General features: G+C 38.8%; 1 protein-coding gene across 1 annotated transcript; it reads left to right on the top strand.

The window, feature by feature from the left end:
• The first annotated feature begins 5,461 nt into the window (after positions 1-5,461).
• LOC138027508 (thrombospondin-type laminin G domain and EAR repeat-containing protein-like) lies at positions 5,462-13,868 on the top strand. Its single transcript, XM_068875063.1, has 5 exons — positions 5,462-5,647; positions 6,021-6,135; positions 6,640-6,660; positions 6,942-7,064; positions 9,784-13,868. Exons 1-5 carry the CDS (start codon positions 5,462-5,464, stop codon positions 10,842-10,844), a joined length of 1,506 nt encoding a protein of 501 aa, XP_068731164.1. The 3' UTR covers positions 10,845-13,868.
• Positions 13,869-15,502: the final 1,634 nt, after the last annotated feature.

Here is a 15,502-nt window from a genome sequence, read left to right as displayed (position 1 = left end):
ATCCCGCCATCCCGACCAAAATTTTCCCTTAATCCCGAAATCCCGAACGTTTTTATTGGCCAATCCCGGTTCCGGTCATGACGTTACAACATCATGTCCAAACCTCGTCGTCAATTACAACTACAGTTGATTTAGAATACGCCTTGTTAGTCTTTTCCACCAACCATCATGATCCTATTGACCCTAATTGTAGCATTCACAATCACAGTTTTGAAACCGAAATGATGCGTGATTGTCCATTATTAGTAGTAATTGAATCTGTTGCTAATGTATACGATCATCAAAAAGAATACTTTTCTTCCTAACATTCCTATTTAGCATGAAAACGCTTTCCTTCAGGCTAAAAATGGCAAACTGCGCAAAGCAGGCGTTACAAAAAGTGAGGAAAATGGTCACGTGGTCAACACTACCTACAAACCCATGGAACAGTCATGGGTACAAAAATGGTAGTCGCTTTTGCCAATATCTTCATGGCTAAGGTTGAAACAGAAATTTTAAACCAAAGCGCACTAAACCGCTCGTTTGGAAACGATATGTAGAACACATATTTTCGCTCTAGACGAGCTTAGACTTAAAATAGAGAGAAGATAATGCAGTTCATTGAACGACCAAACAAACAACAAACTACAATTAAATTAACGGCTGAAATTTCAGATACAGAAACGGCATTTCTGGATACAAACATTTGCAAAGGCGAAAGGCTCAACAGCAATTCAGTCCTTGATGTGCGCGCGCACTTCAAACCTACTGAAACATTTCAATGAACACAATTCTCCTCGTGGCACCCACCGGGAGTCAAAAAGGTCTTCATCAAAGGCGAGGCTGTGAGACTTCTCAGAACAAACTCTTCTAAAAGTATTTGGAGAGCTCATCTAGAATTTTAAATCAGGCCCATGTGAAAGAGGTTATCCCGAGAATCTTGTTAAAAAGATCCCCTCAAAAGTGCAATTTAAAAACAGGAAACTGGCACTCCTTCAAAAACCACAAGAGAGCAGACGAATCTTGCCATTCGTGACCCAATAACACCAAGCAGTGACGACTGAAAACAAACTCCTAAGAAAGACTGGCATTAATAGAGCGACGACCATTGCTCAAAGAAATCTACAGAAACCCAACCCCCATATGTTACAAAAGAGGGCGGTCAATCAAAGATATACTCGCGAGAGCCAAATTACAAAACTGAAAGGCTAAAACACGCGCTAGGCGGCTGGGGAGTCGTGTAGGTTCACAGGCACCCCAAGCTCAGTGAGAACTTTGTAACCGGCTTTGTAACCCTGCCCGGTTTACCAAACTGAGCCCTAACTGGGGTCCTAGACCGTAGTTTGTCAGCGACACGTTTTTTTTAATGTGTTTTTGAAGTTTAGCAACACGAAGGAGGTGTGACTGTGAGTGAATGAGAGAGACAATGCAGTCATGCCGGGACCCAGGGGGATAAAACAAATATCGTTACAAAGTTCAACCCGTCCAACATTGCTGAGAATCCACCTGCCGAAAATGTTTTTGGTTCCGATCGAGTGGACAAATTACCGCCTGAGGTCGCTCGCAGGGCTGCTATTACTTTGTTGTTGGGTTGAAATGAAAGTTTAATCTCTGTCAATTGATTCCGATGTGGAATTGTAACCGTGGGAACATTTTATCCAGGAATATTTGACTCAATTTGGTGAGCTCCTGAGAATTTAGTGTGCAGCCTTGGGATTTTATTACACTGTTGACAACCGAGGAATTGAAAACAGCTCAAATCGCGTCGAATCTGAAAAAAAAAGGAAGGAAGCGCGACACAATAGCAATAAGGTTAAGCTTTTTAATTGTGAATTTTTTCGTATAATTGTCATCCCAAGTCTATTGTCGGCCGGGATTGCTATACAAGCTTTTATATTTTCTTTGGCTTTCCTCACACTGAGCTCGAGGCGCCTGTGGTAGGCCTGTCACTCTTGTTCAATTTTTTGACACTCTTTCCGCAAAAATTGAATTTCCGCTCTTTCCCTTCCCATAAAAAAGAGCCACACAATCAATAAGATCATGTAAAGCCGCGAACAGCGCTGATGGTGTTGTGCGCAGAGTACAATTCTAGCTTTGCGCTAAAGCATATTTTCGTCGTTGTTGACGGCGAAAGTTGAGTTCATTTAATTCTTTTTTGCCGTCAGAAATCCCGGATCTCGGAGCTTGAAAGTGATGGTTTCCCGGATCTCGCTTCGTTACAACGCTAAATCCCGCGTCCCGTCCATAAATGCAATCCCGAATCCCGTTTCCGTATTTCTATAGAATCCCGAATCTCGAAAATCCTATTGGGGACCCTCTCAGAAATTTCAGAATAAATCAGCTCGACTGATTAATGAATCTATTCAATGCTATTCCCGCTACTGAGGCTTTATGTCTCTTAGGCTAGGAAAATCTAGAAACTCAACGGGCTAAGGCTAAGGCAAAGCAAATGTATAAAATAGTCAATGGGTTGGCTCCTCAATGCCTTACTGATCTTTTCATAAGTAAGAATGATATATCACATTATAAACTTAGGGGGTCCTTCAACTCACTGCAGTTACAGCTACCCAAAACTGAATTTGCTAGAGTGGAGCAAAATTGTGGAACTCGCTTCCTGCTACACTTCGACGGTGAATCTGACCCCCTTTCAATAATAAAAGTACTGTGCACACCTTTAGCTGATTTTTCCTCCTCTCCAACTATGGAGAAAATAGAAATATTTTTAGTGAATAGAATTATTAGCTGGTAATTTACAGTAAGTATAAAAAAAATTAACAAACCTTAAATAATTGTAAATAGTTTTAAATTTCCAAAAGATCTGGAAAGAAGCAGACTAACAACAATTTTTATAAAAGTGACGACACATTTGAAATTAAATTTGCAAGACATGTTTCGGTCGTGCAACGACCATCTTCAGTTGAAAGTAGAGTGAATTTGAAGTTACATTTGAATTAATAATATGCTAAACAAAGATAAATAACAACGTGAAATAAATTGGGAATCTAACAAAATAGCCAAAGGTAACAAAAAAGAGTGTACAATGGAACATGTTGATTAGAATGAGAGAGTTAAATTAACATGATATAATTGCTTGTTTAAAGAAGGTTGCACCCAGGAAATATGTAATGCTTCTTTTATCTTGACCTGGAATTTTGTGGTCGCACGGTCTATAACTTCAAAACATTCAGCAGAGAGATTTCAGATTTGTTCATTTTATTGTAACCACACGCCCCTTGTGGAAATCAGTGCGGCTGTGGAATTTAGTGCGGAAAGACATGTAAATATAATCACAGAGGATGTTTCAACCATACAAATTCCACCGTACTCATTCTGTGAAGCAGCTGCAAACATCTCAGAAAGAGCATGAACTTTATACGCTCCAGTTTCTCTTTGATAAGAATTTAACTTTGCGATTTTAAATGCCTAACACACGAAGGCCCCCTTCTTGCAGTTTTCTCAGGGCCTAATGAGCAATTCCAGAATCTGGAAGTGCATTTTGATTGGTCTACGTAAATTCCGGCTCGTTCCAGCAGACGCTCGTGGGGGAGGAACGCGTGACGAATTCCTAAGAGAGTCTGCGTGGGAGGCTAATCTACTATGGCACTGTAATGATTGACGATACCAAAACAATATCACGTACTATTAGAGCTACATATTACGCAAGGACAACTTGAATCTCCTGAAAAACGAAACGCAACTCAGTTGACATTTATGGAAAAAAACACTGTCAAGTTACGGCACTACCACACGTACGCCATGCATTCCTATTTTTAAAAAATATCCCGTACCTCCTCAATTCCGCCAGCCCCTCCCCCAAATATCCCGAATCCCCACAATTTTTTTACTTAAATATCCCGTATCCTGATCGCTTCTCTGTTTTTTGATCGACGGAGTAATTATATCGGTGGCCGGGTTGTTCATTCGCCACAAAGTCAAGACCGAGACCAGCCTTTGCAAAATTGGGATCTAAATAGTAAAAAAGGTTTTTCAAAAATATGTTTAAATTTTTAAAACAAAACTTTACTTTGCCAATTGACCAGTTCACGCTCTTGAGTGCATCATGGGTAATCAGTGCAACATGGCAGAAAATTCAAAGGTTTGTATGGAAATTCAAATACATGACTCTACTTTATAGACTTTCGCCTTCATAAACCAAACAAATAAGTTCAAGGTCACAATAGAGATGAACTCAGGGGCACCCAACGAGAATATAGTTCAAAACCACCTAAACATAGCATTGTCAAACGTATTTTAGTATTTAAACGGTAGATATAGGCATATTTTTATCCCCTAAAAATTTTTCATCTGTTCGGATTCCCTAGCTGAAAGTCTAGTGATCCGAAAATTATAGGGTTCAATAGTTACCCTTTCGAAAATTTCAGCCAGAAGAAAGGCTCGCGAAAATTCTACGTGACCTTTTTAGGGTAAAAATCCGTTAAAAATGGGCAATTATACCATGTTTTTATACCATCCTAGGACAGGCAGGCAAGCAAGGAATTTTACAACAAATGTTCCGAAAATTCTAGATCTTAAATCGTCTTCCGAACAGATATTTTCCGAAAATGACGTTGGGTGCCCCTGATGAACTGGACTTGGTATTTATTCTTTGGAATTCCTAAACATTGCTTTTTCGTCTCCATACATTTTCTGTAATTTTGTGCCTTTGGGATTACAGGAAATGTATGGCAGAAACTTTGGACCTCTTTTCAATAATATTACCAATGATGCACTCAAGAGCGTGAACTCGTCTATTGGGTCATTTAGTTTAAACAAGAGTGATTTAGATAAGAGTGTTGATCTATCACTTTGCGGCCTCACAGATACACTGGGCGCGAAACAAACAAAGGGCTAACCAATCAGAAGAAGCCATGTCACGCGAAACTGTTTCTGCCATGTTTTTTTCCAGGGACATGACAAATAATTTTCGCGGTAACGGGTATTCTAAAAATAGACTCATTTGTGACTGTGCTGGGGAGCCCACCCACCCCACCCATGCCATAACAACATTCTTATCTAATTTACTCTTGGTTTAAAGGTAGACTAAACCTTAACGACAAATTCCGGCATTATATAACATTTATCAGAACCACGAATTAGATGTCATTTAATATATTTGACTGAACCCGTCAGTATCTTGCCTCAAGCGAAACTAATTAATCGAAAACATTCAATAAATCGTTTGAGATAATTCATAATAGCTTGTTTCAAGACTAGTTTCTCCAAGTGGTAAGACCTGCTATGGCCGGGTTATTCCGCACGCCGGAGAATTCCTCAAAAAACAAAAATCTGCAAAGCACTATTTCAAGCCGAAAGTGAGGTTTGCTATTATGAATGTAGCCAATTTTTGGGATCTTCGGAATGTGTGTTAAAATAGCAACATTTGTCTTACGCGTGCCTTGTGCCATTGTTCATAGATCTTTCCTGTCGAGCATTCCACTTTCTGCCTGTACAATGGGGTCAACACTTGGAAAGTCACGTCTTTATGAATATCTCTGTGGGAAAGGACCAATGCGAGCGTTGGTGTCTCATGGATAACAAATGTGTGTCTGTCAACATTGGCAGCGAAAAATCTCCAAACAGCGTCATCTGTGAACTGAGTGATTCGGACCACTGCCAGCACCCGGAAGATCTCAAGCCAAGGCAGGGTTGGACATACAGAGGCGCAAAGGTATCTCATGATAAATTGAAATCAAAACATTTTGGGCTCGATTTCACCCTTTTTAGCTGAACTGAAAGGGAATGTATGGCTTCCCTTTATATGCCAGGCTATAAATCTCAGTTTTCCTCAGCTTTTACTTACCGAATTAAAGTGTTTCGTATATGGGATGTGAAACTAATTAAACGCACCAATAGCGCACCAAAATTGCATGGAAATGACATAGCTATATGACGATTTTTCGATTTTTTCGATTGGGAAAATGATAACAGGGAAAGCAAAACAAAAAGTAAGACAACAAATATCTCGCGACTGATAAATTTGAGCCAAGGAAATCCGTGATCTGAACTGAGTTCAATATATTACGATTATCTTGCCTTATCAGAATCCTTGCTGTTATAATCCATGCCTCAACAATGGAAAGTGTCTTTTGGGATACACCGACAAGAATTATGTATGTGAGTGTCCATCAGGATTTACAGGAGAAAACTGCGAAAACGGTAAAGACAGGAAAACGTTTGTTGCTTTTTTAAAAACGTACAATGTCTTCTAGAGTGGCAGCCACTAGGTTAAAAAAGGAAAGAAGAGGTTCTGAGAAAGCAGAAATGCGTTTAAAAAAGGACGGTCATGTTCAGGTGCAAAATAAGTGGTGTTCCTCGTTTTATGACTGTATTGGGAATAAACACAGAGAGTTCGTTTTGAGCTGAGCCTTTGTTTTTTGTCAGAAACATCAATCTTCAAATGAAATAGGATGGTCTTTCCTTTGGTCGTGGTCATTCACTCCCCGTTCAAACGGTCATCATAGTTAATGATAGTAAAAGAAGGTCAAAGTGTTAAATGGATAATTTTTATCAAAGTTTGAAATTGTTAACTGAGTACCTGTATCCTTTCTTGGTATTCAGATGTCGATGAATGCGGCACCGGGAGCCATGATTGCAATGAAAATGCAACTTGTGCAAATACGGCTAGAAACTTCAACTGCACATGCAAGACAGGCTTTACTGGAGATGGACGGTCATGTTCAGGTACAATAGCTAAGTGTTACTTTTATTCGTATTGCCAGGAAATATCACTGGTTCATTTTGAGCTGCAAATTTTTTAGCGTACTATTCGTCAGAAGCATAAACTCTCACTTAAAATATGAGAGTATTTTTTTTGTAGTTGGCCACACTCGTAACTTAAGGCCTTGTTCAAACAGTCATGCTTGTTCAGTGATGATGGTGAACAAAGATCAACTGTTCGATGATTTTTATCAAAAGGCTTTGAAATCGTTAATTGCGTACCTGTATCCTTTCTTGGTATTCAGATGTCGATGAATGCAGCACCGGGATCCATGATTGCAATGAAAACGCAACTTGTGCAAATACGGCTGGAAACTTCAACTGCACATGCAAGACAGGCTTTACTGGTGATGGACGGTCATGTTCAGGTACAATAACAGTAATGTTCCTTGCTTTTATCCGTATTGGAAAAATCACTAGTTCGTTTAGAGCTGAGCCATTATTTTTTGTCAGTAACAAAAGGGGTGGACTGTAGTAGGACAATTCAAAGCATTCAAATTAAAGCATCGTGTACTGTGACAAATTTTCCAGAGACCGATACAACACGGGATTGTCGTAGACCACTCTTGTCGCCGCGTCTGATTTAAGCTTTGTTAACCCTTCCCACAAGCTAGTGTGAGGTATGGGTGTATTCATGAGATGAGGTCACAGCCTGCTTCTTAATGCAAGAATAAATGTTCTTCAAAAAAGGAATGCAAACCAGTTTCTTAGGTCAATGAAGGTTTATAATATAAGCTCAATAATGCACGCATTGGTTTTTCACCTTATGATCTATTAGAGGACAAACGCAAAGCTGACGTCATCATCAAAACTTTAATTCTTTATTTTATAAAACAAATATTTAACAAATCGAAAGTGGTTTAGCGTTGTCTGTACTCTTATCGACAATGATATTCGTCATCATGGTGGTCAAAATGTTGTGGACTCAAGAGGCGCAGCCAACGCCGAACCACTTTGGATTTGTTTTTTACCACAATATTCAATGCCAAAAAAAGTGTTTATTTCTGAGGGAGACCAAACTCATAACACAAATGAAGAGCAAGCGTTGTCTATAACTTTCTCGCAATACGATTGGTTTATTTCCCAAAATAAGGGTTCCTGATTGGCTGTTACATTGCGTGACAAATTGACGCGAGCAGTGTTGTCTAGACTCTTATCGACAACGGCCAATTAGCCAATCAGATTGCGAGATTACAAGCAATTGTGGTAAAAATTATATTTTTCGCCGCGCGTATGTTTAGTGATGGATCACAGATGGCGTCAAAATGTGGTAAGAACATCAGTGACACACTCGGCTGCACTTTTTTGTTCTTACCACATTTTGACGTCGTCTGTGATCTATTACTGAACAGACGCACGGCAACATAGATTCTATTTGTTAAATAGACCTATGCCTCTTATGCGCTCGGCCGCTGGACAATCAACTGCCAACGGCGCATTTTGCTAATGGTAAGTTCCCACTGAGTCCCTGGTAGTTGCAGTCCTCTCTGGGGGCAAACGGACAAAATCGTAATTTCGATATGAAGTGCAACGCTAGCTGTTACCGCCCACTGTAAAAGGACTTGAACTACTCAGGAATCACTAGGAATAAACCATTAGGAAAATGGCAATTCGGGAAACTTAATGAAACTTGTGCAGCCTGTTTGGAGCGAAATCACAAGGAGTTTAATTGCTACTATGTTCAAAAAATTACGTCCTTTTTTTTTTCAAATTTTAAAAGTGTGTTTGCTTAACACCTGACTGGCAAAATTTTGAGCTTTGAATTTTTATCCAAAGCCTGTTTGCCCTCAGTGAAAGTTTTGGATTTCAAGGTCCCTCATTACTCACGTTCAAAACTGACTGATTGGACCTCGGACGGTTGGATCTAGGGAAAAGTGACGTCATTTACTCACAACCTTAAAATTTTAACGTGTAAATGCAGCTTCTTGTGTATGCAAAACACGAGTTCAAAAGTCTGAAAGCCCAAAACTCCCTAATCTCCTTCGCAGCCGTTTTTTGGATGTCACGCAACGCTCCCCCCAAAGTTCTTTGGGGGGAGCGTTGCGTGACATCCAAAAAACGGCTGCGAAGGAGACTAAAAACTCCCGTGCTGCATATTAATTTCGAGGCGTACACACGCATTGCATTCTTAAACTAGTGAGCCTTTTACGTCATTTTCTCCTCGATCCAGCTCTCTCAAGAACTTAAGTTAGAAATAGCTGACCAGTAAATAAGAAAATTATAGTTTAAAAAAAACAGGGGCCTTTTTTTAAATCAAGGCTTAAAACTTTGGTTGGTTAGTGTTTGGCTAACATAGTTCTGAAATCCGAAATCCGTCATTTTCTCCTCGATCCAGTTCTCTCGAGATTTTAAAGTTAGTAATGGTGGACCATTAAGTAAGAAAATTCCAGTTAAAATAAACAGGTGTCTTTTTGAAATCCAGGCTTAAACTTGGGTCAATTAGTGGTAAGTTAACATAATTGTGAAATCCAAAGGCAGCACTTTAACGCAAAATATATGTCAACGGCAAGTCCTAATCTGTCAGGTCAGGACTGCTTTAAGGCGAAAAACTCATACATTTTAAAGCAAGCTAACAATGTTCATCGTACGTGACACTGACGCCATTTACTGGTCAGTAAATGAAACGAAAACAATAACATATGGGGTTCTTCCCGAAACGAATGGAACACTTTCGAAATCGTGCTAAAGCTAAAAATAAAAACTTTTAAAAAGATTTTTTTTTTAAGAGCAAACTTAACTTGTGGGAAAAAACTTTTTCATGTTATCCTGGCTATTTAATATTGTATGGTTAATGCCCCAGCGATACAGCCACATTCTTTTATTCATCAAGGTTGAACCAGCAAATTGATTCACTTAAAGAAATTATCAAGACCTGCACTGATGCCATTAACAGATTAATAAGTAACACGATAAAATAAAGCCTGAGTATCTTCCTGAAATCGTACCTATAGTGAAAAGTAACCATTTTTTTTTTGAAAACAAAAAAGTTTCTTCGCGCAAATTGAAGATGGGGAATATCATCCTGTTTAATTAATATTGTGCGGAGGTTTAAAATAATGAGACATTTCTTTTATTTATCAATTGAAGATTCTACCGGCAAATTGAATTACTTCACAAAATATCAAGACCTGCCAACACAGTCAGCGCGGGATGTTGAAGTGTTCACTATTGATGGAAGTTTGTTTATGGCCTTCGCTAACTATCGTGAGGGTACCAGCGGTAAATATAATTACAAGGTGGGTTCTTACATCTACAAACTAAACGAGTCGGCTGGAAATTTTACGCTTCACCAGACCATAAACACCACTGGAGCATGCGACATCGAATACTTTATGATCGCTGATAAACATTACATTGCTATCGCCAATCGTAAGGATGGAAGTATTTACAATCTAAATTCTTCCGTTTTCCAGTGGAATGGACACAGTTTCGAGCTTTGGCAGAACATTTCAACATCCGGAGCAACCAGTTTTAACTTCTTTAAAATACATTCGGAACTGTTCCTTGCAGTCACGAATTATTACGATGGAAATTCTAAAAGTATAAACTCATCCATCTACAAGTGGAAGGACAATAAGTTTGAGGAGGTACAGGAAATAAGAACTCATAGAGCGCAGGCAAGTACAGTGTTAACAACAGACAACGAAACATTTATTGTTTTTGCAAACAGGTACATTTGGGATCCTTCCCATTCTTCAGACGTGATGAAATGGTCGGGGAAGAAATTTATCGACCCGAAAATCCCTCAGATCTTTGGCCTTAGCTTCTGGGATCTCAAGTCCTTCACAATCGACGATACTGTATTCCTTGCATTTGCGGCATGGTCTGCTGGAACTGTGATTTACAAGTGGGACGGTGAAGAGTTTGTTAATGTGAATCAAACTCTTTCAAAACAACGTTCCGTTTCGACCTTGCATACGTTTACGATGTGTGGTCAAACGTTCCTGTGCGCGGCCGAATATTATCATGACATGTTAGTTTTGTATGTGCACTCGGAATCTGAGTTTATGTCGAGGTATCAAGAGCTTTCACAGAACTACGGACCAAGACGTGTCAAGTCATTCGAGTATAAAGGTCACACTTACCTAGCAGTAGCAAACCAAAAGGGTTACAGCGCCGTGTATAAGTCAGGTCTAAAGTGGTTCTAAGATAACTAAATGTAAAATGGCTTTGGAGTGGAACTTGTCAAAGATTTATCAAATAGGACGACTAAACTTCATACGAACTAAATTACAGGTTCGTCAGTCATGAAAATCAACTGATAATTTGAAGCTGCTTTTTGTGGCCTCAACACTTGGCTTTTAATTCCAAACGCGGACTCACACAAATAATTTCATTTGAAGGATTTCTTAATCTAGATCAGGTAAATTGGCTTATTTTAAGTTGTTACCTTTGTAGTTTTTTGTTCGTTGAACAATTTTTTCTGAGAAATGGTATCATAACCAACTTATAAGTTCTTTCAAGTGGTCAGTCTGCGTTCAGGGTAGGTTTGGTTGCCCCCCCCCCCCCCCTGAAATATTAACTTTGCTCGTTTGTGTGTGAAGAAAGACAAGGCTTTTTTTAAGTGAAGATCTTTTTACGTGCGATAATGATAATTTTATCGGGTTTTTTTGGTTATTTTGACCTATCGCAATGGCTGAGATGGAAATATTCTTAAACTTGATTTGTATTTATGAACAATCGCTTTGACGTGAAGGTGGGAAGTAACAAATAATCACCGTTCACATGCATGGTTCACTTTAATTGAACCCGTCATCGGGTGGAGTAATTTAAACAAGCATGAAGTATCACACACTACGTATCAACTCTCATGATAGGTTTTAATATTACGATTAATGATGTTAACGAGTAAAATCCAAGGTTATGTCCTTGGGTATGTCCGGGTAGTGTCGTTTATATAAATGTGCGTAAAAGAGCAAAGAGATCACGACTACTACAGTAACACAATTTGAGAAGAAGGATCAGTTCCATTTCGTAACTTTTCCATATCTTCTCTTTGCTCTTCCAAAAGAGGAACTGTATACAAAATGCATTTGCAATTGATCAAAATGAACGCAATGGCGTTCTGATTTATGTCAAAAGAATGTGTTAGATGCTTTACACAGAAAAATACAGCACACATGTTTTATCTTTTGACAGAATGTTAGTTTGATAGTTCTTAGCCATTTCTTTCAAATCCAATAGCCCAATTTCGATATATTAAAATTCAGTTTTAGAAAAAAAAGGCATCACGAAACGCATACAAATCCTTCTTTTTGTTCCCCAGAACCACAATATAACGAAATTACAACCGGACGCCCATGATCATGGGTTCCTGATCACATATTAAGTACTGCATGAACAACTGTAAAATTTTAAATATGACCAAAGAATCTACAGTCGATCCGAACAGTTCCAGTTGGGAGCAAACCAATCTGTTGATCTCTGTTGTGTGTGTGACAAACACAGGCGTGCCGTTAAACAAGGGAGTACCCCAGCTAATATTCTAGGCGAGACTTCAACCTGCGATTTCAGGATTTCAATTCAGGCACATCAGCCAGTCATAAAAGAGGCCTCCGGCATAAGCTCATGGCTAAGAACACGTTTCGATAAAGTGTGTAATTGCTAAGATTCTAGAGTTTGCAAAATACTCCGGTGATCTTCAATAATTACAGGGGTAGCTCACTTGGTGTGAGGTAATAGACAAATCGAACTCCACTGCTAGGAGATATATACACCAGATTTAATCAAAGTTCAAAATTTCAGTTTCCTTGAGTTACAAAGTAACAACAATTTGTAGAATCGACGATAATTTTACGATGTAATAGCAGTAGTAGTACAAGTAGATTTGTAGCGATGAGTAGTGAAAGTAGCAGAACAGTAGTAGCGGTGGTAGTAATATAATGGTGATGGCTTCGAATTCGGTCGACGACTCTCGCCAAAAGATAGCTTGATAGGATGATATCCATTGATAGATTATAGCAACTAGTAGATTCTACGATCGCTCAACAATAATAGCTGAATATACCTTAAGAGTGCGCAATTTTATAATAATGCCTTAAGTGAATAAAACTAAGGAGTTGTCTAAAAACGTGCACTCTACAGTTTTCTAAATTCCCTCACGGAACATGTAGAAGCTATCGATAAGCATGACACTGCAAATTCGTAAGGAAATTGTAATATCGAAGCACGTTTACCCTTTAAAATACTATTTATAATTGATCACTAGAAAATTCGTGAGAAAAGCAAAAATAGAAAAGTAGGCGTTTCAAAACTAACATATAGATATGTACTAACTGCTCGTCGAAATCATAAGATAGCACGCGTAAAAGCGGTAACATTGCAAAATAGTCAATAATAATTATGTATGGGGAACTACAACAGGTTGCAAAATTAGTGAGACACTCCCGTTAAAAAAACACCTTTTTAGCTTTCAATACCCACTGGATCTAGAACTTCCAACCTTTCCCACTTCCCCCCTCCCTCTCCCCTTTTCAAGGTTAATTGTTCAAGTTTCCAGCACTTTTTTGTTCTGCTAACAAAAATTGATAAGGGGGTAGGGGGGAGGGGGGCTGCAGTGTGTGTGGAAAATTGGGTAAGTCAATAACGTCCCAAGAAGGTGAAGTGCGTCTGTTAATTTTGAAACCTGTTGTTGCATAGGATCCTCAGTTGTGCACCACTTATTAATAATATTGTATGATATTGAAAATTGTATACTGACTATTTTAAGGACGGTGCCTACCATTGTTATTGTGCATACGTTTTGCGCATCTTGAGATACTCGGGTTTCCTATCGGTGATGCTCACTAATACAGGGATATTTTTGCGCGGTTTAAAACTATCCGGAGAAAGTAAATCTTAGTAAGTACTCTTGGTATCCAAAAAGAAAATTGGGGGGTAACCATGCATTTTATGGAGATAATTAAGCTTCAGTTTGAGAAGTTATTTCATGAATTATCTTTGAAAAATGCGTGGTTACCCCCAATTTTCTCTTTGGATTTCAATAACACTTGTTAAGATCTACATTTCCTATATAATCATAAACGTGGGCAAAAATATCTTTGAATTAGTATGCACCGTCCTTAAACATACTTATTACGAAAACACGACAAAAGTGTTATTAAAAATTAGGTATGGCGTTTTTGTTAACTGCTATGAGTCATTCTTTGTTTCAAGTGAGAATTAAACAAGTAAATAAAACGAGTTATAAAGTATCTTTTGTTGTTGTTTTTCTTTTACCTGTGAATGTGTAGTAACCTTGATTTCATGCAATACTTCCTCCGTCGACAACTGCAGAGTTTTTTTCCTCCATAGTCCTCTTTATGTATGTATATCTTCCGTTCGATCGTTTTGTTTTACTTGACTGTCAGAGTGACTGGCATAATTTTCCACTGCAGAGACCATAAAGTGCCCGGTTCTAGTGAGGGATTGATTATGTCGCCCTTTGAGCAAATAAAGATGACGGCGGTAAAGCTGAGTAGGTACAAAACACAGGTGAAAGGTCATTGTTTTACCAATACAGAAACAACCCTAACCGTTTACAAATGTTAACATTTGCCCCAAAAACGTTTGTTTAGGACTAATTAGGCCTAAGGTTAGCTTTAATGGTTGTTTAGGATACGTTGTCTTTGCAAAATAATGACTTGCGACCTGGACCTGTGACCTGTGTTTTGTACCTGCCAAGTAACGCTTTCTTGGGGATAATTCTTACGTGACGTCAAGGCGCTGTTGGTGTTCCAGACTTCTCCACGAACTGAGTCGTAGAGGGCTTTCCATTCGACCAAATACTTCGAAAAAACCGGGTAAGGAATCGGATGGTATAGAAATATCCCGGAAACAAATTTCGAGAATTTGGGTATATCTCGTAAAGTGGTCCTAAAGGTTTCGGAATTCCGGAACAACTGGAGCGAGCGGTCAACCGGAAAATACTGTCCCATTCCCTCCATGAAATTACCGAAATTTTAACTGGAAAGCGCTTTTAGTCTTTCGGAAACGTTTTCTCGTGTTTCGAGATTTTCGAAAATTTAAGGTAGCTCCGAATCGCCTCGCTATTCTCTGATTTCACGCAATTTCAGTGGTGTCCTTGGTTCCTTTGTTTCCACTATTTGTGGCAATATCAATCAGTATCTCTCCATATTTCCAATATGCTTTTATTTTCTCACAATGAGCCTGGGCTGCCTGCAATGAGTTTAGATTCTCAGAAGCTGGTCAATTCTTAAAATTTGTCAATAATTCATAACACGAACCGAGATTATTAATACCGTTTAAGTAATTTAATATAAAATAATTATATACACTTCCAATTAGTATAATATTCAGCTTTTCAGGTACTGACGTAAAACCCCGCTTTGTATACTTTTTAGTTCCCTTTCACTTCATTTCCTTTCTAGTCTGCTACACAGCCGTTTTTAGTGTCGTCACGCAACGCTCCTCCCCACTAACTCCTCATTAGCGGGGAGGAGCGTCGCGTGACGACACTAAAAACGGCTGTGTAGCAGATTATTTCCTTTCTTGTTTTTGGTCAGAACAGAGATCGACGTCAGTATCAAAAAAAAAAAAAATCTAACTTCTTCAAATTCACTGTGTGTGTGGCCTACCTTCCAAGAGAAAGTAAAAGGTTTTCATTCCTCAGTGTTATCGACAGCCTTTTCTGTTAAGTCAGACAGAAATCAGAAAACTTATGTCTCATATAAATTAAGCCTGGTTTACACTGCAACATAAGCATAAGCATAACGAAGTTCACACTTGTTGCATAAGCATAAAAGAAGTGACATACGCAAGCGCAGTTAGCTCCAGAAAAAAAAAATTCACAGGAGAATGAGACGAG

This window comes from Montipora capricornis, chromosome 12, assembly GCF_036669925.1.
Source record: "Montipora capricornis isolate CH-2021 chromosome 12, ASM3666992v2, whole genome shotgun sequence".
In the NCBI taxonomy this organism is placed as follows: Eukaryota; Metazoa; Cnidaria; class Anthozoa; order Scleractinia; family Acroporidae; genus Montipora; species Montipora capricornis.
Note: the sequence above shows the minus strand (reverse complement) of the source record. Positions and strands in the feature narration are given on the sequence as shown.